We start from the raw sequence: 25011 nt of genomic DNA, 5'->3' as shown, positions 1-25011 counted from the left end.
TAAGTGGTGCTGAGAAAACTGCACAGATACATGTAAAAGAATGAAATTAGAATACTCCCTAACACCATATACAACAATAAACTCAAAATGGATTAAAGACCTACATGTAAGGCCAGAAACTATCAAACTCTTAGAGGAAAATATAGGCAGAACACTCTTTGATATAAATCACAGCAAGACCCTTTTTGACCCACCTCCTAGAGAAATGGAAATAAAAACAAAAATAAACAAATGGGACCTAATGAAACTTCAAAGCTTTTGCACAGCAAAGGAAATCATAAACAAGACAAAAGGACAGACCTCAGAATGGGAGAAAATATTTGCAAATGAAGCAACTGACAAAAGATTAATCTCCAAAATTTACAAGCAGCTCATGCAGCTCAATATCAAAAAAACAAACAACCCAATCCCAAAATGGGCAGAAGATCTAAATAGACATTTCTCCAAAGAAGATATACAGATTGCCAACAAACAAATGAAAGGATGCTCGACATCACTAATCATTAGAGAAATGCAAATCAGAACTATAGTGAGGTATCACCTCACACCGGTCAGAATGGCCATCATCAAAAAATCTACAAACGATAAATGCTGGAGAGGGTGTGGAGAAAAGGGAACCGTCTTGCACTGTTGGTGGGAATGTAAATTGATACAGCCACTATGGAGAACAGTATGGAGGTTCCTTAAAAAACTACAAATAGAACTACCATAAGACCCAGCAATCCCACTGTTGGGCACATACCCTGAGAAAACCATAATTTAAAAAGTCATGTACCACAATGTTCATTGCAGCACTATTTACAATAGCCAGGACATGGAAGCAACCTAAATGTCCTTTGACAGATGAATGGGTAAAGAAGATGTGACCCATATACACAATGGAATATTACTCAGCCATAAAAAGGAGTAAAATTGAGTTATTTGTAGTGAGGTTGATGGAGCTAGAGTCTGTCATACATAGAGAAGTAAGTCAGAAAGAGAAAAGCAAATACCGTATGCTAACACATATATATGGAATCTAAAAAAGAAATGGTTCTGAAGAACCTAGGGGCAGGACAGGAATAAAGATGCAGACGTAGAGAATGGACTTGAGGACACGGGGAGGGGGAAGGGTAAGCTGGGACGAAATGAGAGATTAGCACTGACATATATACACTACCAAATGTAAAATAGATAGCTAGTGGGAAGCAGCTGCATAGCACAGGGAGATCCGCTCTGTGCTTTGTGACCACTTAGGGGGTGGGATAGGGAAGATGGGAGGGGACATGGGGATATATGTATACATATAGCTGATTCACTTTGTTGTACAGCAGAAACTAACACAATAAACGTGTTACAAACATTAAAAAAAAAACTAAAATATTTGATTTATAGTCAAGAAGAAAAGAAAGAAAGAAAGAAAGACGTTCCAGTTAAAATTTATCAAAGGCAATGAATGTCAAAAATATGCCCTGGCAGGGCTGGTAGCTAAGGCCAGTACAGAGGGTATCAGCTCATGGAGAGAGAAAGAGAAGAGCAGGTTCCATCCTTCGGGTGATGGTGAGCCAGTGATGAAGACTCAGGCAGGACCTACAGCCTGTGTCCCAGGTACAGAGTAAGAAGCACCTTACATGAATGAGCTCATTTACTTATCACACCAACCTGTGAGGTGGGGACAGTTCTTTTCCCATTTTACAGATGAGGAAATTGAGGACTAGGAAGGAGAAGTCACTTCTTCAAGGTTATCCAGCTAGTACGTGGCGGGGCTGGGATTTAAACACAGGCACCGTCTGTGCTGCTGTCAACCTGTGTGATGTGCAACCTCTCAGCCAAAACTTTTAGGTAGAAAAAAAGATAATCATACTAGGTGCTAGGCCACGGAGATTCCTCTGGGCCAGGCTGTCTTAGCTGGCAGGGATTGGAGCCAAATGGCCTACATTGTCCTTTTTACCATTTTGCGGCATTTCGTTCCCTTGCTTACATTGTTCCTTCCTGGCCAGGCAACAGTGGTCTCCCATCTCACCTGCTAGGCTCCTTTTGTTTGGTTCATCAACTGGCAGCCTCACCTGTGATGCCAAGAGGGCTGTTAGCTCACTTTGTTTCTTTCCTCCCATTCCAGGTACCATATCAGTGAACAGCAGGCGCACGCCGTTCACCGCTAGTGGGGAGAGCGAGATCTTGGACCTGGAAGGGGACATGTACCTGGGCGGGCTGCCGGAGCACCGTGCTGGCCTCATCCTCCCCACTGAGCTCTGGACCGCCATGCTCAACTATGGCTACGTGGGCTGCATCCGTGACCTGTTCATTGACGGGCGCAGCAAAAACATCCGTCAGCTGGCGGAGATGCAGAATGCTGCAGGCGTCAAGTCCTCCTGTTCACGGATGAGCGCTAAGCAGTGTGACAGCTACCCCTGCAAGAACAACGCCGTGTGCAAAGATGGCTGGAACCGCTTCATCTGCGACTGCACGGGCACCGGCTACTGGGGCCGAACCTGCGAGAGGGGTGAGTAGGCCCTCGTGGTGGCACGCTGCGTCTGAGTGGGGGTGATGTGCTGCAGCTGTGTCCCTGGTTGCACCTGCCTGTACTTCCTTTGCTACTACAGGCTCTCCCTTTGGACCTCTCTGTGCTTGCGTTCTTCTGGAGAAGCATTTTCTAGGGTTCACTCCTTTCCAGATCATACCCTTTCTAGTTCTGGATGCTTGGATTTGTTTGGCTAGGGTTGGGCTGCAGAGAGGGAAACTGTAGAGTAAATAGTACCGTGATCATGCTACTTTCTTGATTAAGTGTTAGACATCTATTTGAGAAGGTGAATTCTTTTGGGATTCTGGGTGGGCTCACCAACTGGCTGTTTCCTTTGTTCATTTAACTCATGCTTTTTTTTTTTTTTTTTTTTTTTTTTTTGCGTTACGCGGGCGTCTCTCTGTTGCGGCCTCTCCCGTTGCGGAGCACAGGCTCCGGACGCGCAGGCTCAGCGGCCATGGCTCACGGGCCCAGCCGCTCTGCGGCATGTGGGACCTTCCCGGACCAGGGCACGAACCCGCATCCCCTGCATCGGCAGGCGGCCTCTCAACCACTGCGCCACCAGGGAACTCATGCTTTTTGATGCTTCCTTAGTGCTAGCTCTTGGATTAGGCTTTAGAAATACACTATTGAACAAAATAGCCCCAGCCCTGTTCTGTGGGGCTTGCTGCCTAGCGGAATGCTTAGCTGTTAAATAATCACAGACATGTTGAGTTTTATAAGAAGCAGCGTTATGTGTTGGTTAAGAACATGAATTCTGGGGCCAGACTCGGTGAGAGATGTGGCCCTCATGGAGTGATACAAACTTTCTCAAGATAATATCTTTGAGACTTGATTTCCTCATTTGCAAAATGGAGATAATTAGGTACCTACCTCACAGGATATTAGTGAGGATTAAGTGAGTCAGTAGGTTCCTGGACTATGGAAAGCATTTAGTCAATGTTAGTGATGGTTACAGTCATAATTATTGTCATCAACATCATTAAAGGAAAAGCACAGAGAAGTTTGGGAGGCCTTTGCAAGGGGACCCAACATACCGTAGAGATTCATAGAAAGCTTCTTCAAGAAAGAAATATATAGGTTGAGACTTGAAATATAAGTAAGAGTTAGCTTGGCAACGAGGTGGGAGGAAGCCGGGTGTCTTTTACATGAGGGCAACGTGTGCCAAGAGGTAAGAGACCATGGCACACCAGGACTTCCCTGGCGATCAGTGGTTGAGACTTCACCTTCCAATGCAGGGGATGCAGGTTCGATTCCTGGTCGGGGAGCTAAGATCCCACGTGCCTCGCAGCCAAAAAACCAAAACATAAGCAACAGAAGCAGTATTGTAACAAATTCAATAAAGACTTTAAAAATGGTCCACATCAAGGAAAAGAAAAACTTAAAAACAAAAATCTCCTCTAAAAAAAAAAATCAAAGGAGACCATGGCACAGTTGAGGAACCAAACAAAGTCCATAACAGAATGGAGTGTGTAGTGAGGTGGGGGGAAGGGTGTGAGAGGTAGCTGAAGAGTTGGGGGACAAAGAGTGGGGGCTGACCATTTACAACAGGCCAGGATGCTGGGGGAAGCCCCTTTTTCTCTACCGCTTTAGGATCTTACACTTGCACTGAATTTACAGTTTGGGTAAAGGGCAGAGATAAAGGTAAGCAAAGAGACAACATCAAGACAAGGAGATCCTAGTCTATAAGCCACATCCAGATTGCAGCTTGGTTAATTGTTTTATATGCCAACCACACAGAATCTGGCTGGCTGTCCATGAGTTGTCAGTCTCTATTTTGTATGAAAGGATAATTTACATAGTTATCAAGTTTTGCTGAGGGCGTAGTTCTAGGGCTTTGAGGATACTGTGTGTGTAGTAGAGGTAGTTTCTGTCTACAGAAGCTTATCATTTCTTTAGCTGAGGAGTTGACACATCGATATAAGAAGCAGTAATAAAATGATACAAGGCCGCAGCATGGGCTGGACCACTAGGGGGACATGGAAATTTAGTGAAGACTTTCCTGAGGAGAGGGACATGCAGGGTCACACCCTTAAAGACTACCAGTGGCCAGAATTGTCCAGGTATCAGAAGTCTGGTGATAAGGAGGGATCCTGGAACATGCTTGCATAACCAGTCAAGAATTTTCAAGGAGTCATTTTTGTGAGGTCAACCATATTGCTAGTTAAAGTATATTTCAAGAGAACTGCAAACCTTCCCTACAGCTGGACCAGAAGGAGGACACAGGATATTGGAGTAAAGGAAAAGGAGCTTTTTGGGGGCTCATAGAAGTGAAATTCAGATTCGCTGAATTTTCAAAGCAGCCACCCCAGAACATGAACTAAGATGGGGAGGCGGCCATCCGGCACAGAAGTGGGTCTCATTTGGCTGGCCAGTCTGTCAAGCTCCTGAACTCTTTCCAAATCTCTTTTTGGGGTAGACTATCCTGGTTGCTGGTTTGGGGAGATAGAAAAGTCATTCGACCTCTGGGATGCATGAGACCATTTTGATATAAGCCAGGAAATTGTGGATCATCCACTGTCTAGGAAGGTAGTGTAAGAACCAAAGGTCCCTTCAGGCATGTCACTTCTTTCTCCTGGGTATCTTTCCAACTCAAGGGCCTGCAGCAGGGACTGGAGACCGCTGAGCAAGGTGTCCCTGAGATCAACTGTTCCAAGGGCAAATCAATGGGAGTTGGTCCAAGATTTGCCAAGTACAGTGAAAGTCACTGCACCTTTTACGCTGTCACTTGCTGACTAGTCATTAAAAGGCAGCTGATTGGGGATATATGAGGGACAATTATTCCTGGTACAGTGCAGCCAAGAATCATCCATTGTGGCCAAATGAGAAGGAGCCTGGCAAATTTAAGACATTTAATCTACATGTCGCTCAAATCCCAGATGGTTCAACTGATTGTTTTGTTCCCCCGCTAATTGTTTTCTGGCCCTGTATTGTTCCTGACACCATGTTCAGAATGGATCAGTGGAGTGTAAAAATGATAGGACTCTACTTTGCTGGCAAAGAAAACTGTTTCCCTATGACACTGTTTTTCTTTATTGAAACTGATTCGTCAGTGGAGATAGTTTTGACTTTTGTTCATTTTTCATACATGCAGCAGACATTTATTGAAACCCTAAATTGTTCCAGGCACTGTATTAGATGCTGGCAATGCAAAAAAAACCCCCCAAAAAACGGACACAGCTTCTGGTTTTGATCAAGGGGTGTATAGTCCTACTGGACAAGGAAAGGTGGGAACTGTGCTAATGTTTGGTAGATGTCATGCCTGATCTTTTAGGGGAATAGCAGGGCAGACAGATGGGAGAGGCCATGCCTACATGGGTGAGTGATGGTTGGGAAAAGGGGACCTGAGGTTTCTTAGATTTTCTTGTCTGCTATTAATAATAAAACTATGGCCTCTCTTTACCTCCGACCCTCAGTGTCCATTATAGGCACTTCTGAAGAGTGGTAAAGGAAGAGCATTAACATTCTTTATGCAAGAGCATGATCCCCTTTGTCAAGGAATGCTGCCCCACGCACCATAACACCATCAACAAGTTCACTCAATTTACCATTCTCTAATTTTTTTCTAGAAGCATTAACCCTAAGCCCACTAAGTGACACTTAGTGGGGACCAAGTGTCAATAGGCAAGGCTATGGACTTAATTTATTTGTGGACTATCGAACTTCAATTTGAGGCCACTGCAGATTCTACCCCCTTCCCTAGATGGCTTTTCCTGAATGTATGCCATCATTTGTTTAGCAAGAAATAAAATAGGACTCAGCACAGGTTCATCCCTATGACAAAAATAAACTACACTATAGCACTTAGAGTCAGGATGGCCTAGTGGTTAATGGCGTGAATTTTAGTCAGATGTACCTTGGTTCCTGAGTTGGTTCTGTCAGTAGCTAGGTAATATACAACAAATTTTTTATTTTGTCCAAGTCTTAGTTTCCTTATCTGTAAAATGGGGACACTGATAAGTACTAGGTAAGGTTCCCTTGGTTGCAAGCTACAGAATTGACAATGACTAACAGAGTAAAGGAAGAAGACATATTGCATGATTACCTAGAGAGTTATTGATCAAATAACGATCTCACCAATTACATCTTGAAAAGGGAAGCAGAACAACTCTGGGGATCCCAAGGCACTGTGATTGAAGTGATGCATCTCTCTTGACCTACGGGTTCTGGAGTTTTCCATTCACAGTTTACATTTTCCAGAAGGAGAGCCCAGTTGGCCCAGTTTAGTTCATCTGTCTCTTCTTCTACAGTCAGCTCTGTCCAGGTGGGCAGTCACCTAGAATAGACACGAAGGATCACCTAATATGTGAATATATAATCTTACTGAACCATTTTCTTAGTGTTCCTTCATGGTGAAGCTTGGGGTGCCCTGATCCATGAGGCCGTGTCCTGTTATAGATGCCCAGCCACATGGACTACTTCCGTGTGCTAAACAAAAATATTTCCTGGGGTCATGGATATTGGATGCCTTTGAGAATATTAAATTGTAGAACTAAGAAAATGTGATACAGAGGGTAGATCTGCTCTTCTCACTGGTCCCCGGGATTCCATTTATCTGACATAAACACCAGCTGAAAACCAAGAATGCAGATATTATGGTTTCTCTCAAATGACCCTGTTCCAGCAGGAAAGGCTTGTAGGAAGCAGCTGCTCGGGGACTGTGCTTTCAGCCAGCCCCTCTGGTGGCTGCTGTGTGCTCCTGGGGCAGCAGTACATCCTGCTGGGGAGGGTGAGACACTGACTTTAGAGGAGGCTAGAGTGTGTCATTTGGATGCCACATGGAAATCAAGACATCAGGGCATAGCAGGCCTGGCAGATTCAGTTGATGTTACTTGTACCTAATCCTTATTTCAGCAAGGGAGCAATTGGAAGCCCTGAAAAGTTAATCTCACTTTAACTTGGAGCAGCTGTAAAATGGTTAAAATTCATGGATCCTGACTCCTAATCCACTGTACTTTCCATTACATTGAGTAGCCTTTCCTCCTCTTATATATGAAAGGGGTTGGATTATAAGGTCATTGAAGGAAAAACAGTGCATTAGGTATTTTTGTTTTCCCACAGTCTCCAGCACTGTGCTGTACACATACTACGAGGTTATTAAATGTTGGAGGAAGGGTCCCAGTCCCCTGTCCTGGGTCTCCTCCTGGTCTGCACGTTGCCCTTTGTGCCCTCATCCACTGCCATGGTGTCAAAGGTTATCTATATGTCAGTGATTCCCAAATCAGTCTCTCTAGCCTCGAACTCTCTCTGGAGCCCCAGATTTCTATATCCAGTTGTCTGCTTGACGTCTTCATTTGGATATCTGATAGATATCTTAATCGTAACATTGAAAAATAGAAATCTTCAGTGCCTCCTCCCTGCCTTAGACTTTTTTTCTTTTCTTTTTTTTTTTTTTACTTTTAGTTTTTCCCATCTCAGTAAATGGCATCACCATTGTCCTTGGCATTTTCCTCGATTTTTCTTCTCCCATCTCATTCAGTCTGTCTCAGCAAGTTCCTGTCGTCTCCTCATCTAAACCCATCCTGCATCTGTCCACTTCTCTCCCTCTCCACTGCTATCATCCTAGGTCAACCTACATCGATCTCTTCTTTGGAAAACTAGGTAGCATGTCATATGTTATGAAAAGCTCAAATTCATTTTGCGCCTTCCTCAGAGTATTGAAGTGAGATTATTAAAATGTTTAAATATTCAACACATTCTTAAGTAGCTTTAGTTTCAGTGGCTTTTGGTCCCTCAAATTGCAGGAAATGAAGCTATGATACTTCTTTGGAATTAACTTCAACATTCACATTTCCATCCCTTTTCTCTGTACCAAGCTTGGTGAGCTCAGTTGTGAGGATACAAATTTGTAGAAGCCATAGTTTCAATTCTTGAGCTCACAGTCTAATAATCTGCAAATTGTAATGCAATCTACCAAGGGCAATGATCCAGGAATATCATAGGAAAGAATGAGATAAAAATTAGAAAGCAAATTATGTCCAACGTGATATACCACTTTATAACCAGTTCTGGATCTACTGGGGTCTGCTCAGACTGACTCACTGGTGTGGGAACAAAAGAAACCCTGGCTTCCGGGGTCAAATATAAAAATGCATGTTGCTTTCCCTTGTTCCCGTGCCATTGAGGCTCTGCTCTTATTCCCCTAGGAACATCCAGGCCCTTTATTTAGATATGTGACCTTGAGATTCTTACTGGGATCCTCTGGCCTCTCTGTTCTGCAAAAACAAAATGAGGCAATTGGGTTTCATGCTCTCTCAGGGCCCATCCAGTTATAAAACTCTGTGATTCTCAAATGTCATCAGCTTGGCAGTGGCGTCCCTTATCCTGAGTAGAGGGGTGAAGGTGAGTGAAAGGCAGGGCAGGGATGCTAGTCCTTGTTTCTTGCGGTCTGCAGTACTGTCTGGGTTAGGAGGCTCAGTTTAGTCATATCAGCACTGTGATGAAGTTGTCACGTCTCTTGGTTCATTCATCTAAATATGCGAATACCTTGATATACTGGGAATACTTCAGATCCATGACTTAAAAGTTTTAATTGCTGGATTAATGAGTAGAGCCTTGGATTTCTTAAGATCATTAAAAGACTGTCTCTTTTTCGGTCCATTGTTTACCCCCTTTCAAGGGTAAATACATGTATTAGAGAAAGAGGGCCCCCAAGAAATACATAATTCATCAACATCAACCAACATGTCCCCAGTTTTTCTTATCCATTGGTGCTTTTTAAATTTTTATTTTATATTGGAGTATAGTTGATTAACAATGTTATGTTAGTTTCAGGTGTACAGCAAAGTGAGTCAGTTGTACACATACAGGTATCCATTCTTTTTCAAATTCTTTTCCCATTTAGGTTATTACAGAGTACTGAGCAGAGTTCCCTGTGCTATATAGTAGGTCCTTGTTGGTTATCTCTTTTAAATATAGCAGTGTGTATATGTCATTCCCAAGCTCCCAATCTATCCCTCCCCTCCCACACTTCCCCCCTGGTAACCACAAGTTCCTTCTCTAAGTCTGTGAGTCTGTGTCTGTTTTGTAAATAAATTCATTTGTATCATTTTTTAAGATTCCGCATGTAAGCAATATCATATGATATTTGTCTTCCTCTGTATGACTTACTTTACTTAGTATGATAATCTCCAGATCCATCTATGTTGCTGCAAATGGCATTATTTCATTCTTTTTAATGGCTGAGTAATATTCCATTGTATATATGTACCACATCTTTTTTTAAAAAGATTTTTATTGGAGTATAGTTGCTTTACAATGTTGTGTTAGTTTCTGCTGTGCAGCAAAGTGAATCAGTTATACGTATACATGTATCCCCTCTTTTTTGGATTTCCTTCACATTTAGGTCACCACAGAGCACTGAGTAGAGTTTCCTGTGCTATACAGTAGGTTCTCATTAGTTATCTGTTTTATACACAGTAGTGTATATATGTCAGTCCCAATCTCCCCATTCATCCCACCCTGCCACCTCCTTGGTATCCATAAGTTTGTTCTCTACATCTTTGTCTGTATTTCTGCTTTGCGAATAAGTTCATCTGTACTATTTTTCTAGATTCCACATATAAATGATATTACATGATATTTGATTTTCTCTTTCTGACTTACTTCACTCTGACAGTCTCTAGGTCTGTCCATGTCTCTGCAAATGGCACTATTTTTCATGTCTGAGTAATATTCCATTGTATATATGTACCACATCTTTATCCATTCCTCTGTTGATGGACATATAGGTTGCTTCCATGTCTTGGCTATTGTAAATAGTGCTGCAATGAACATTGGGGTGCATGTCCCCTTTGAACCATGTTTATCTCCAAATATATGCTCAGGAATGGGATAGCTGGATCATATGGTAGCTTTGTTTTTAGTTTCTTAAGGAAGCTCTGTACTGTTCTCCATAGTGGCTGTACCAATTTACATTCCCACCAGCAGTGTAGGAGGGTTCCCTTTTCTCCACACCCGCTCCAGCATTTATTGTTTGTAGACTTTTGATGATGGCTGTTCCGACTGGTGTGAGGTGATACCTCATTGTAGTTTTGATTTGCACTTCTCTAATAATTAGTGATGTTGAGCATCTTTTCATGTGCCTCTTGGCCATCTGTAGGTCTTCTTTGGAGAAATGTCAGTTTAGGTCTTCTGCCTATTTTTTAATTGTGTTAAGACACACAGCTATATCTCTGGTGATGACCATAGCGTTGCTCAGATTCAGCCTCTTCTTGTTTCTCTTCCTGTTCTCCTTTCCACAGGCCCAGGATTGTATGATCCCAGGAAATTGTCCTATAATCCATGAACCCTTCCTAAGTGTTATTCTGCCAGGTTGGGGTCTGAGATACCCCTGATCACAGCTTCTCCTGATGGTCTAAAGAAGAGAGTAAGGGAGGAAGATTCTAGTCGTTTGAGAAGCTTGAAGCTCCAGGGGTCTCAGAAGGACAGGCTGGGGACTTTGGCAATCTTTGGAAAATCTACAGCTAGGCCTGTGTTTAGCCTGAGAATGTGAAGGTCAGCACTTTGAGGCAGAGCGTGACAGCTGCTTAGAACTGTGGCACACCTGCTGTTGGCTGTGATTCTGTCAAATGCAGAGACATGGTGGCCGTTTATATTACTGCTTTGTACCTTTATTACTGCCTTTGCTAAAGGCTGCTTAACTGCCAGCAGACGTCTGCCCATTATAGATGCAATAAACTGAGATGCTGCTAAATTATGAGAAACAAGTGCTTCAAAATGCAACACAAGGGGATTGTCATAGCATTTTTTAGCTGCATCTTGGGTCTTTTCACAGATAGATGAATCCTTCCTTGCTCCAGTCTAGATTAAGAGGAAAGGAAAGTTAACTTTTTTGAGAGAAATTATATGCCTGCTTTGTATTCTTAATATACACTGGGCCATTTAACCCTCACATCCATTCTTCAGGCTGCGTAATCTTAGCCTCATTTCCTAGATGAAGAAAATAAGGCCCCAAGTCATTCATTCCAAAGCACCTGTTGAGTACTGTGTGCCAGCGGCCGCTTGATCCTTCGAGATACAATAGAATTGATTGTGATGTTCCTCATAAACATATCAATATGTTCTGATACCTGAGAAAAGGACATAAATGCGAGGAGAAATATCATGGACAGTGTCAGAGATTGGGTGACACTAGAGCTGAGGCTTGGTGGAGTAGCAGGAATCTCCCAGGAAGACCAGGCAGGGAAAAGTATTTCAAGCAGAAGGAACAGATATGCAAAGATGACTTCTGTAAACAGGAAGTTTTCCTCGTGGATGGTATCTAAGTCTTAAATTTGAGGGGATGTTTTAGAAGGTGTGGCTGAAGAAGTGGTAGGGTCAGTTGTGAGGCGCCTTGTTTGTTCTCCCCAGAAGTTTGAACCTTACCAAACTCGTAAGGGGGCATGCCAGTTTTAGCAATGGGATAACAAAGTCAAATCCCTCTGGCAAGGGATGATTGGCATGTGGGAGACAGTAGGCCAAGAGGCCAGTGTGCGTTAGTTCAGTTTGCATTTATATTAATTCAGGGTGGGAAATAAGAGTCCTAACTGTGATAGGGAGAATGGAGGTCGAGTTCTGGGGACACATCCAATAGATATTTAAGGGGTAATGTTGATAGGATTTACTAACCAGCGGTACACAGCTAGAGAGTGGCCGAGACTGGATTAGAATAAGAGTTTGGTCGGAGAAGCCCATTGTTTCTTCCCTGTGCTACTCAAGCATCTCAGATCAGTTGGAGAGTCTTGGGAGGAGTGGGGAAGAGTGAGGTAGCAATTAAGGGGATATAGCTAGGAGTCGCCTATATATACTGGTCTCACTCTGAACATATGTGACTTATTCTCTCTCTGTGCCTCAGTTTCTGTATTTACCACTGAGAATATCAACAGTGGTTGCTTAATTGGCTTTTTGTGAGCCTGTTTATTACAGAGTCAAAGTGTATGTTGTGTTCACAGAGATCATAAGCCAGCATGTCCCTTTCTGAAGCTAGAATTCTGCAATTCAAGAATGAAAAAATTCTCAGACTGGTGTTTTTTTTATTCAGTTTTTTCTTGTGTTGTAGAAATGACCTAGATAATGATTTCTGTGTTTAAGTATATGATATAGGCTAGAACTTAACAGGGGGAAGGAAGGTTGCACCAGAAGGGAACATACCAAAGCATGCTTTTCTCCATACTCCACGTGGTTTGTATTTGGAATCAAGACATGACTACTGTAATCCCAGATTTTGAAGAATTATGCTAAAATGGTCTGTTGTTACTGTGATTATCTCAACCAAGCTTTGCATGTATTTGGTGGAAAAATGAATTGTTTCTCTTTCTCTTGTAAAAGTGGCCATATTTGAAATTAAGCTAAAAGATTCTTTCCCTATAGGTAGGAAAAATCGTATTTTTAATTTCTCTGTATTCTGGTCTCCCATTAGGACTTCACATCAATGACACCCAATGCTGGGGATTGTGTACGTGTGAGTGAGAGAGCACACGTGTAGTTTCCCTCTAGTTTCTGAGATGTTTTGCTGTTCTGTTTTTAATATAATCAGAGATTATTTAAGGAAGAGAAACGCAAACATGTAACAGTCATGAATAGAAGGGCCAAACTGAAACCTAGACCTGGATTGATCCAAAGAAAACCAGATGAGTGTAAAGCGCTGTAGAATTATTTACCTCGCCAGAGGCCCAGATACCATCTCGCACAACCACCCTACCCCCAGTTCTAGATCAGGAAGCTGAGGGCTCCAGGTAGGAAATAAGTTGCCCAAAGAATAGAATATAGTGTTTCTAGCCCCTCCTTTTGGTTCTCCTATCATTGGATTTTTCAAAGAAATCCGAAGATACTGCAGGAGCAGTATTTGTGCATATTTTATGAAGATGTATGTTTATGTCCCCATGGATTACTAAGCAGTACAATCATGCATTGTAACAAAGGTATTTGGTTAGTCTCCAGTCTTATTCTTGTTGGTAAATTTATTTAGAATGTTGGCGATTGATTTAGAGAAAAGAAATATGAAGGGAAAAGACATGTGTACGTGTCTCTTATTTCATCAACGATCCCATATTACCCCATATGACAAATAAATCCAGCCCAACAGAGAGAATTTTGGAGTGACAAGTGCATTTGGGACTTGGGGCCGGAAACTCTGGGTATATAGCTCTCAAAAGGCCCCCTTCTGTGGAATATTGGCCAGCTATGTCCCTGGCAAGGGAATGCAAGGTTTCTTGGAGATCACTTCATGCTTCTTAGCATGTTTAACCTTTACAGCAAGGCATTCTCATCAAAATGACAAACCCCCACAGAGCCTTCTGAGAGGCCAGTTAATCAGAAACCTTATGAAATCTATGGGGTTAGCACGCTCCCCATCTTTTTTCCTCCAGGGAAAGAAAGCCCTGTGTCTTTCAGATTTCAGTCTTCTCTGCAAACCCCTTGTCTGCAGCTTCCTGCTGTGACCCACAGATATTAGAGTATCGTTTTCCTGTGGTCTCCCAGGGCCACATACTGACACCAGCTAAGGCTAGTACATTTTTAATCTCCATCAGTGACATTGTAAGGAAAGATGACTGCTCTGATGTTTGCTTACTTGAATTCTCCCTACTCCAGAAGTCTTCAGACCCCCAGAAAGGATCTGAAGATAGTGGCTCACTCTTAATGTCACCGCATATGGTGGCAGGCGGTTGCTGACAGGGACCTCAACTCCAGCTGGCTGTCTCTGCTCCCTTTGCCCCATTTCTCAGGCTGTAATGAAACTTATTTCACAAGCATCCCAGCTTCTCCAGATACTGTAAGATGGAGCCTCCTGTGGAAATCCACAAAGTCAGGTCTATGTTGAGAGCAGAAGTAGAAAGAGAAAAGATTGCTGAGTAAAAGTCAGGTAGCTGTACAGGTGATAAAAACATTGATTGGGATGAGGGTGGGGGTGACTCTATCAGAATTTAGATTCATATTTAGTTGGAAAAGACCTCTGAGGTTTTTGAGTCTGACCTAACATCTGATGCATGAACACCCTTGACAAAATCTCTGAAATGCTGTATGGACTCTATGGGAACATTTTCTGTTTCCATATGCTGCGCTAAGTGCACAGCAGTGGGTAGCTTAATCATTGCGATAACTGTGTAAGTAGGTGCTCTTTCATTCTCAATTTACATCTGAGGAATGGAGGTCACGGCTACGTTAAATAACTTGCCTAAGGTCACTGAGTTCTTCTGGACCTTTCACTCCAGAGCCTACTCTTCTGTGATCAATATATTCTACTGCTCGCAGTGACAGGGGAGCTCACTCTTCAAGAAGCTGCTGTTTCAGTTTTGGAGAGCACCAAATACAGACATACCCCAGAGATATTGCAGGTTTGGTTCCAGACCACGTCAATAAAGCAAGTATCACAGTAAAGTGAGTCACATGAAGTTTTTGGTTTTCCAGTGCATATGAAAGCTATGTTTATGTTATACTGTAGTCTATTAAGTGTGCAATAGCATTATGTCTAAACAATGTGTGTACCTTCATTTAAAAATACTTTATTGCTAAAAAAATGCTACCCGTCATCTGGGCCTTCAGTGAGTTGTCATCTTTTTGCTGGTGGAAGGTTGGAAATATTGCAAGAATGACCAAAATGTGACACAGACACACAAAGTGAGCAAATGCCATCGGAAGAATGGGGCTGATAGTCTTCTCGTTCAACACAGGGTTGCCACAGACCTTCAATTTGTAAAACACACAATATCTGCTAAGCACAATAAAACAAAGTGCAATAAAATTAGGTATACCTTTATTCTGAATATCTCCCGTTTACTGTAAACTGAAGTCTCTCTTCTTTTAATATCTTTCTTTTGATCTTGGTTCTGGCTTTGGGAACTATACAGGATTTAATCCCTCAATTAATATTTACTTGGTACTTACTGCGCCTTGGGCACCTGGGATATATAGAACTATCAAACCTAAACGCTCTTCTGTAGTAGACCTTTAGGTAGTTAAAGAGGTCTGTCATTGTTCCACTGAAAGGTTGTCAGTCATTCTCAGGATAAACTATTAGTTTCTTGAAGTAGTCCTCATCTGTTGTGGTCTTGAGTTCCTCCATCATCCAATAGTCATTGAGGGAATGAAGGAGGGTGAGGAGGGGCTGTGTATTCACTGAATGCAAGGATGGCTTCCAGGACCAGGGAACTTTGTGGCTCTGCCCCTTTAAGCAGCAGCCATTTGTTACTAATGCAATAACCGATATGATCATTGGACATTGTAACGTCATATGGACTATGGATTTGTGAGGCCAGTGCGATTCACTGGTGTATTTCTGAGAGGTGATTGCTAGTAGTATATCCTGAAAACAAAATATCTTGAGCCCACAATAGGCAGCATCACATTTATTTCCTAATCTTATTGCTCAAAATAGTCCTAGACTGAGTGTGGTTAAATCACATACTTCAAAAGCAAGGCTACATTTATCTTTGGCCTTAGGAATATCTCAGGGTATCATTTGACAAGGAAACCATGGCTTTGACAAATATCAGCTGATATAGAATCATTGAATGCTGGAGTTGGTCAGAAACATAAAAATCATATATTCTGGTGCTGATAAGTTACAAAGGAAGAACTGAGGTTCGGATGGTTATGTATTACACAGGTGGTCCAAAGTCATACAGGTAGTCATGGTGGGACTCGTATCTCAATATTTTGAAACCTGGACCATAGCTCTCGATCCTAAAGCAATGTCAGGAGGTGCTCTAGCTTTGTGCCTTTGGGGTGGTCTTCCTGTGTAGCTGACAGTTAGATCCTTGTGCAATGCAGCTCCGAACCTTTCTGCACAAGATCAGTGGGTACTTGTGATTTTTTTTTTTTTTACACGTAATAGTCCCTTTATTTACTGCAAATAGACTAGGCAATTAATTCAGTTAGAAGCTTATGGCCTGGGAAATCTCATTACCCAAACCTTACATTATCAACACATCTGTTTAAAAAGAGATGCTTAAAGAACTGGTCTGAACATTCAGATTTCTGATCATCTCCAAGAATAGGGGAACTACTGAAAGGCAACTTTGGAGAGAGTGTAGGGTCGTACCAAGGTTATCAAACCCACTGAAATGCACACCTCAGGAGGTATAAAAAGGGAATTCACATTTACTGAGTACCTATTATATGCCAGGTATAACTTGAAGTTTAAGATGCAGGAGCTCTGGTGTGGAACAGAGCCGGATATGAATGCTGATGCCATCACTGATTATTATATGATCTTGGGTGTGTTTTTAACCTCTCTGAACCTCAGCTTTCTGATCTATAAAACAAACTCCTTGGGGTTGTTGTGAGGCTTAAATAAGATGATTATGTAAAAATCTTAGCACAACGCCTGTAACTTTGTGTTTAATACCTGGAGGAGTATTAGTCTCTCATTTAAATTTAGAACAAGCTTATGAAGTTTGAGGTATCATTCATATCTTTTAATTAAACCAAGGCTCAGAAAGATGAAATAACTTGTCATAGTCACAACGTTAGTGAATACTGGAGGTAGCATTTGTAAAACCCAGTCCATCAGATTTTCTATTATGCTTTGCCATTCCTTAAAATGGGAGGTCTTGGAGGTGGGATCTGGTATCACATGAGGGAAGAAGAGCTGTGGGGAAATGGAGAGATCCTTGTTTATCTTCCAACCCTGTCTGTTCTCTGCTTCAGGACTTTCAGGGGTGAATCTAAGGAATAAGCAGTGCTAGAAGCTGTGCATTTGAAGTAAATTCAGGATTTAGAAGAGTGATCAGCATCTTCCACATCCTCTTGCCTGCATTCTTGATTCCTGAGTAAAGGAGAGGAACTCTTAAGTTTCCATGGGGCTGCTCCAGAAAAGCACAAAATCTCTACAGCTTGGGCTGGTGAGATAGACTTTGCCCTATCACAGTTTATCCAGGGCCGCCATGTACCCAAACTCACACCTACGTTCATACCCACATGTACACACAGACATACCACATGCTTCAGCCATAAACCTGGACCTCTCTGTATTTTGTTTTGCTTGTCTGTCTCCTGCCGTCAAGCATGTATCAAGTATCCCACTGCCAAGGATAGAAAAGCAGTTCACTCCGTGTTTGCGGAGGGAGAAAATGAAAGGCTGAATGAAAGCCTAAATGAGTGGGGTTAGCTCTAAGAGTTAATCTACTGAAGTTAGAATTGTGGTTTACTAGCAGATAAATTTGGAGAAACGTGGGGCCTGAATGTCCCTCCTCTCTACCCCCAGACACACACACACAGATTGGGATTTTCTGGCGGGCAGAGGTGGAGATGTGCCTGGAGGAGAGTCGTCCAGCAGCTCCCTTAGGCTGAGGCCTAGCGTCTTTGCCCCGTAACAGCTGTTGCCAGCATTATCTGTAGAGAAGCAAGAGTCAGTGTTGCTTAGTGGACAGATGGGCAGGCGTGGAAAGAACGAAGCTCGGGTAGAAGGAGAAGCTGACTCGTGCATCCTGGGCAGGCACTTCTGCCATCTGAAACAATGCACTGACCTTGGTGAGAAGAGTTTCCAGTTCCCTTTTGCTCTCTCTCAACTCTTTTCCCTTGCCTTTCCCTGTCCTCCTTACTCTTCCCCCTCTTTCCTCTTCTTTATCCCCTCTTCTTTATTTCTTCCTGATCAGTCTCACACAGTCCTTTCTTCCCTTGTCTATCCATCTTTTAGGCTTGATATAGCAATAATGTCTACCTTTTAATGGACAGTTCCTTGCCAGAGGGATGAAATTGACCCTTGTTTGTTCAAAATGATTGGCACGGAGGCTGCCATAAAATGTGGGCTGGCACCTATGTCTGCCTAGACAGGTGACAGAGGTAGAAGGGAAGGACAGGCCCCCAAGGCCTCTGCAAGCACATTGCCTAGCCTGGAAACAATCTCTTTTTGAACTGTGGGAATGAGAGGTGGTCTTGGCAAGAGGGGGTCATGACTCTGAAACCAAATGGCTAAAATTTTGTGGGGAGCGCAGAGCAGTGCTCTGGGATATCAATCCCTACTTGAGGGTATGACTTGGCTGCTGCAGAAGAGGCTCTCTCTTTCTGATGTTGGGTCTGCCCCCTGGGGCTTTCTGTACATGGAGGTTGATGGCAGTGGTGTGATGGGGAAGCAGTATGTCCTCAAATGAAGCTGAACAGAAAGGTTTCTTTGTAAGTTTTCTTTTCCCCTTTCTTCCTTCAATTCTCTCACTTCTTGCTCACCCTTCTTTCACCTTCCTGCTTTTCTTGCCCTCAGCCCTTTCAGAACACTTGTCATTTTTTTACCTCTGTGTATGACATGTTTGACCCATCCCATTTTTTTTACTGCAAAGAAGTGTTCCTGGGGGCTCTGATGGAACAATTGAAATAACGAACCTTGACTTTGGTAGGACTCTTACTATTATGTCTTCATAAAATGCTAATCAATAAACCAATCTCCAGGTTATAGTTCTGTTAGGAGTGTTTACCACTGCTGGGAAGAAGCCTCATAAAGAATTGTCACCATTGGATTATTACCAATATTCTAGGTCATGGATCTCCATTTTTAAAAATAAACACTTGTGATTACAAAAGCGATATATGTTCACTGTAGAAAATTTGGATATATGGAAATTTATTAGTTCAACTTTTTATTTAGCCAATATTGAGTACCTATTTCATGGCAGATAATAAAAAAAGCTAAAATCAAGCATAATTATACCAACCAGAGATGGTCATTGTTAACATGCTGGAATGCTTTATTTTATTCCTTTGGGCAATGTATGTCTAAAATATGTATCTTAAAAGTAATTTTCTATCCTGAGTTTTTCAGTTAGCTTTCATAGATTCAATTATATGATAATTTCAAAATTATATCATAATGTCAGTTTAGCATTATGTTATAATCTTTATCTCAAATTATAAAAAAAAACTTAAAAGTTTTTTTTTTTTTTTTTTGCGGTACGTGGGCCTCTCACTGTCGTGGCCTCTCCCGTTGTGGAGCACAGGCTCCAGACGCGCAGGCTCAGTGGCCATGGCTCACGGGCACAGCCGCTCCGCGGCATGTGGGATCTTCCCGGACCGGGGCACGAACCCGTGTCCCCTGCATCAGCAGATGGACTCTCAACCACTGCGCCACCAGGGAAGCCCAAAAGTATTTTTTAATGACTTCACAGTAGCTATATTTGCCCGTTATTGTCTCGATAATGTTGTTAATAAGCCACTCCAAAACGTAGTGGCTTACAGCAAACAACATTTAAATTTTATAACTACAGATCTGTGGATAGGTCGGGGAGGCTATCCTCCAAGTTGTGAAATGGCTGGACATAGCTGCAGGTTTTAAAATTGGATTTGAGTCCACTCCATGGTCTTCACATTCTCCTTGGACCAGAAGCTACCCAGGGAATATTTTCTTGGCAAGATAATGCTTATGACCATTATTGCAGAAGGGCTTAAGGAGAAGAAGCTTAAGACCCAGCAGGATCTGTTGTGGAAAAGCAGCAGCCTCAGCGCTAGAGGTGAGGCAGAAAGACTTGATACCTGGTTTGAGGGTGGCTCCAGAAAACATAGCAGAGACCAGGGAACTTCAGTGGGCTAAGGCGCTCAGACATTTGGGCTCTCTAGGAATAGTAAGGAATGATCGAATCCCATTCTTTTGTTTTAAAATTCAGAATCACTGAATTATGCTCTTGTGATCTGTGCTGATTTACTTTTAAGTCTGGAATTCTTTTCCTGCTTGAGGTTTTATCAGGGCTCTGAATGTGTGCTGCTTAGGGTTCTGGTATTCAGGCTATTATTTTTTTTTTTTTTTCAGGCTATTATTTTTGGTATTTCTCTGTTCGTTTTTTTTTTTTTTTTTGCGGTACGCGGGCCTCTCACTGCTGTGGCCTCTCCCGTTGCGGAGCACAGGCCCCGGACGCGCAGGCTCAGCGGCCATGGCTCACGGGCCCAGCCGCTCCGCGGCATGTGCGATCTTCCCGGACCGGGGCACGAACCCGTGTCCCCTGCATCGGCAGGTGGACTCTCAACCACTGCGCCACCAGGGAAGCCCACTTCTCTGTTCTTAATGCTTGGTGTCCTGTGTCTCTCCTGATGGGCCTCTTAATTTTGTTTCTTTTGTATCCCTCTGCTTTTAGTTGGTATTTATTTTTTGAAATACATACTCCATTTTGCACAGTAGATAACATGCTTTAGGAAGGCCAGAACCATGCCTTCACCACTGCCCAGGGCCTGATGTACAGTGTGTATTAACACATGTTTGTTGATAATGATAGATTCAGGGCACAGGTACCCTCAACCTTTGCATCCAAAGACTTGACAAATCTTTTTAATCCATATATTCTCCCTCCCATGTACATCGTCTTGCTCTAGGCTTATATTTCATGCTTACAGCCAAAAATTTCCTGCAGTAACCCTAGTTTTTATGTGTTTATTTCAAATATAATTTTCTAAGGAAGGAGCACGATTATCCAAGCAGAGTTTGCCAATATCAAGGCATCAGTCAGTGTTAGAAGAGCTGATTTAGAGTGGTCAGTGGTAACAGAGACTAATGAAATTGATGAGGCTTAATAACTTGTATTCTCTCCAAAGAGAAACTTTTCCTGGCCAGAATTTCATAAGGAGCTTGTTGCCCTAAGTCAGCCATATTGCATTAGGACACTGTGAGTGTGAAGGAAAGGAGAAATTGATTTGGGGGGTGGTGGAAGGGGTATTGTGTGGGTAAGGCTAATGCCACAGAATGTTAGCAGAAAACCATCTATTACCACTATGGCTTACTACCATTCAGCAAATATTGATTGAGACCCTATCATGTGATAGCCACCGGGATAAGAACAGAGGATACAAAGGGTAAATGATGTCTTCAGGAAGCTCAAGGTCATGCTAGGTGACTGCCTCCAGGAGGATAGATTGGACATGAGGCCCATATAACCAAGATCCCGTTCTTACTGCTGCATGAACGACCTTATTTAAGATGCAAGATTTATTGGAGGTGGAGGAGGAGAGGGGAAGAGACTGGGTCTAGATCTGAGTCAGAATAGAACTACAATTTCTCTACTCCCAGAAACAGTGAGCAAGGTAAGACTTTTCTCTAAAGTGGCAAAAAAACTTCTGCTAGGTTAGGATCAGGGTATTAGTGTAAACTATTAAAAGAGAGCCAAATAACACACATCTACATCTGTAAAGATAAATGAAACAGACACGCACACACACACCCTTTCCCGTTTACTGGTTCATTTATCTGCTATTCCGTGACTGATGAAATTATCGCAGTTTCAGATGCAGGATCAAAATAAAGTCATTTTAACATGACTATAGTTAACACTGCTGTACGGTATATTTGAAAGTTAAGAGAGTAGATCTTAAGATTTCTCATAACAAGGAAGAAAACACTTTTTTCTTTCTTTTTTTGGGGGGGTATCTGTATGACATGATGGATGTTAACTTACTGTGGTGATCATTTCACAATATGTATAAATCGAGTCATGCTGTACACCTTAAGCTCCTACAGTGCTGTATATCACTTATATCTCAATAAAACTGGGAAAAGTCATTTATTCCAGAGACTCACCATTTCAAGGATGTATCATACTATATAAAAGAAAGCTCTTGCATGTTACACTGTTCTTCACACCATCATTTAAAATGATATTCATTTGAATATTACTTAGCGCCTACAATATGCCAGACAGAATATGACAACCCCTGAGTGATACAGTGGTGAGCAAAAATTGACCCAGCCTTGGCCTCATAGAACTTACAGTCTGGCGACAGGAGAAAGGCATCAAATAATCATCAACTAAACATAGAATTTGAAACTTTCTTAAACTTGAGAAGTGTGGAAAACCTGGCCTAATTGGAGGATCCAGAAATATTTTCCCGAAGTAATGATGCTTGAGCTGATCTTTGGAAGATAGGCAAGAGGTATCCAGGCAAGGGTGGATGTAGTCTTCCAGGAAGAAGGTTGTTGCAAGCCCAAGGGATGAAAAGGAGAATGTCAAGTTAAAGTCTAAGGAACAGAAGCTGGGTTGGTGGGGATGGAGTACAGAGAGGGAGAGTGGAGGGGAAGGCAGGGGCATGGTCATATAGCCCTCTGATAGTACAGTGTGGTACTGATTTAGACTTTATCCTAAAGGCAGTGACAAATTGTTGAATAGTGATAAGCAGAGAAGTAACATGACCATGATTTATATTTTATTTATTTGTTTATTTTCATGATTTATTTTTTAAAGATCACTTTGGCTATGGGATGGAGAGTGGATTGGAGGAGACTAACAGTTGATGCTAAAATACTAGCTCTCCAAGAAAGAGTCAGTAGTGGACTAAATTTGGACCAGGGCAGTGACTGTGAATGTGAAGGGAAGTGAGAGAATTTGAGATACCTTTAGAAAGTCGTGTATTTGTAGCATTTGAGATGTCAAAGAAAAACAAATCAGGGCTTAGTAAGGAGAGACTTTGTTCATAAAGATTATTGCAAGGGAAGGAAAGGCACTATTGCAGTAGGGAGAATGCTATGACAGTGAGGTCTGAAAGTACTGGCAAACCAAACAAAACAGAAAAAAAAGGTTTTTTTCTTTTCTAGGGAGAAAAAGGCAAGCAGGGATAAGCAGAATCTTTGGAGGGGATGTTGGACAAGCATGGGGAAATAACCATTGGGTCTGACAGCAATAAGGTCTCACTGTGGTTGGCTGATTCCCAGGAGAAACTGATAAGGGAGTCATGTTCCACTTTTTGTGTCTGTGTTTTAGGGGCACACACAGTTCAAGGTCAGGGGCCTGTAGGAATGACTCAAGTTTGGTCAAGACAAAGCAGAGGGTAAGAAATGGCAATTGTGAATGCTTGGTTAGAGTACGATCCACCATGACCCAAGAGGTGACTTTTCAGGGGCAAACAGGAGAGGCCAAAGCTTCTCAGTGGATCAGTGAATCCTTGTACCCCTTTCTGTAGGGGAGAGTCAATATCTTCATTTTATATTAGGGGTTGGCAGAGTTTTCTTACAGCCTTGAGTTCATTTACCCTCACAACACCCAAAGAAGTCTATTAGAGTAGGAAGAGTTGGATGAGCAGTCAGTCTTCTGTCCATTTCTTTTACAGAAGAGGAAGCCATACTCTAGAGAGGGAAATTGACTTACCCAAGGTATCACAGCTAGATGGTAGGAAGACTGTGACCTGGACCCTGAACTTCCAACATCCAGTGTGGGAATGATCTTGCTTTATATAACTGCTTCCCATCTGGGAATTTTCATGACACTTCAGTGTAGCACTGTAGATTCCTCCCAGGTAGCAAATTGAAGTGCTTTCCACCCTCTCCATCTGCTACACAGCTATATCCACAGATATTTACTATACACACATCATGCCTATCTTATTCTGAAGGATGCAAGATGTCAATTTGAAATTTAATCTAATTCGCTTACTTAAGTTTTTGATTCCCATCATCGTGCTCTATCTTGTGCTTAGCTTGGCCATCCTGGGGTTCAGGATGTAGTTGAAAGGCAGATGTGACTTTACTGTGACAGATAGATTGTGAATGTGGTGTGGCAGATAGACTGTAGGCTTTGGGGGCAGGCAAAGCTTGGTTAGAATCCTATGTCTAACATTCACTAGCTATTGTCACCTAGGGCAAGTCATTTATGTTCTTGAAACCTTATTTTTTTCATTTGTGGAGTTGGATACTTATAATTGCTTCATTTGATTGTTCCAAGTATTAGATGGGGGTATAGTCATGTTAGCCATCCTTTCATTGGGCTTGTACTATGCGTCAGGCATTGTGCAAAGTGATTTACAGAATTATCTTTTTTTATTCACTTATTATTGTTCACTTTTTATTCACATATGCCTAATATGTTCCAGGCATCCTTCTAGGGACACAGAGAAAAAAATGTGACAAAATTTCTTGCCCCCACGGAGTTTACAATCTAGTGGGGAGAAATAGAAAATAAGCAGAAGACATTAAAATATGTATATGTTTTTGTCAGATAAGTGCTCTGGAGAAAAGTGAAACAGCTAAAGGGAAAACAAAGTAAAATAGGGGATGGGAAAGTGTCAGGGAGCTACTGAGTGTGGTGTAGCAGGGAGGTCGGTCAGTGTGCCTATGGACACTGCAGGCACAGTTGAGCTAATTTGCTTTTTGGTAAAATATAGCAGTTGGTAGATTTCCCCTTCCTTCCCTTACACCCCCGCCTTCCTTCTTTTAATCCCTTAATGCATTGAGCATCCATGGTATTGCCTATGTTAGTCACTGGGGACGTGAAGTTGAATGTTTCTTTTATCCCCTAATCTATCTACCCTTCTACCTGCTTAATCCCCAATTTGTTCCACAAAGATTTAAGACAAATAAAACAAATACGAAGTGGTCCCATCTTTTAATTCCTCTGCTTGGGCCATGCAGGTCTGCTGGAGTGGTTTGGCTCTGGAAGCTGAACGGTCCCAGGGGTCCAGTGCATTTCTCAAGTGCACTGTAGGAAGTTGTAGAATTGGCACTATCGTACCTTGGCCTGCACCCCTGGGGTGATCCCTAAAAACCTGCTCCGCCCATTGCATGCCTCCTGTCGGGCTTCCCCAGCCTGTCCTCTTTGCAGATGGTGAGTGCCGTCATTCAAACTGTAGGTAGG

General features: G+C 42.4%; 1 protein-coding gene across 16 annotated transcripts in view; it reads left to right on the top strand.

Moving 5' to 3' along the window:
• The window catches only part of NRXN3 (neurexin 3), a gene marked incomplete at both ends in the record, with an annotated part of 1628308 nt that overhangs the window by 491448 nt on the left and 1111849 nt on the right, over window positions 1–25011 (top strand). For all 16 annotated transcript variants that reach the window (XM_082647291.1, XM_082647290.1, XM_082647293.1 and 13 more), the window contains one exon: window positions 2099–2482. In XM_082647291.1, coding sequence (XP_082503417.1) covers window positions 2099–2482 — 384 coding nt within the window. The remainder of the gene's footprint in view (window positions 1–2098; window positions 2483–25011) is intronic.

Source organism: Grampus griseus, assembly GCF_964374135.1.
Source record: "Grampus griseus genome assembly, chromosome: 2".
Taxonomy (NCBI): Eukaryota; Metazoa; Chordata; class Mammalia; order Artiodactyla; family Delphinidae; genus Grampus; species Grampus griseus.
This window is presented reverse-complemented; position numbering and strand designations above follow the sequence as displayed.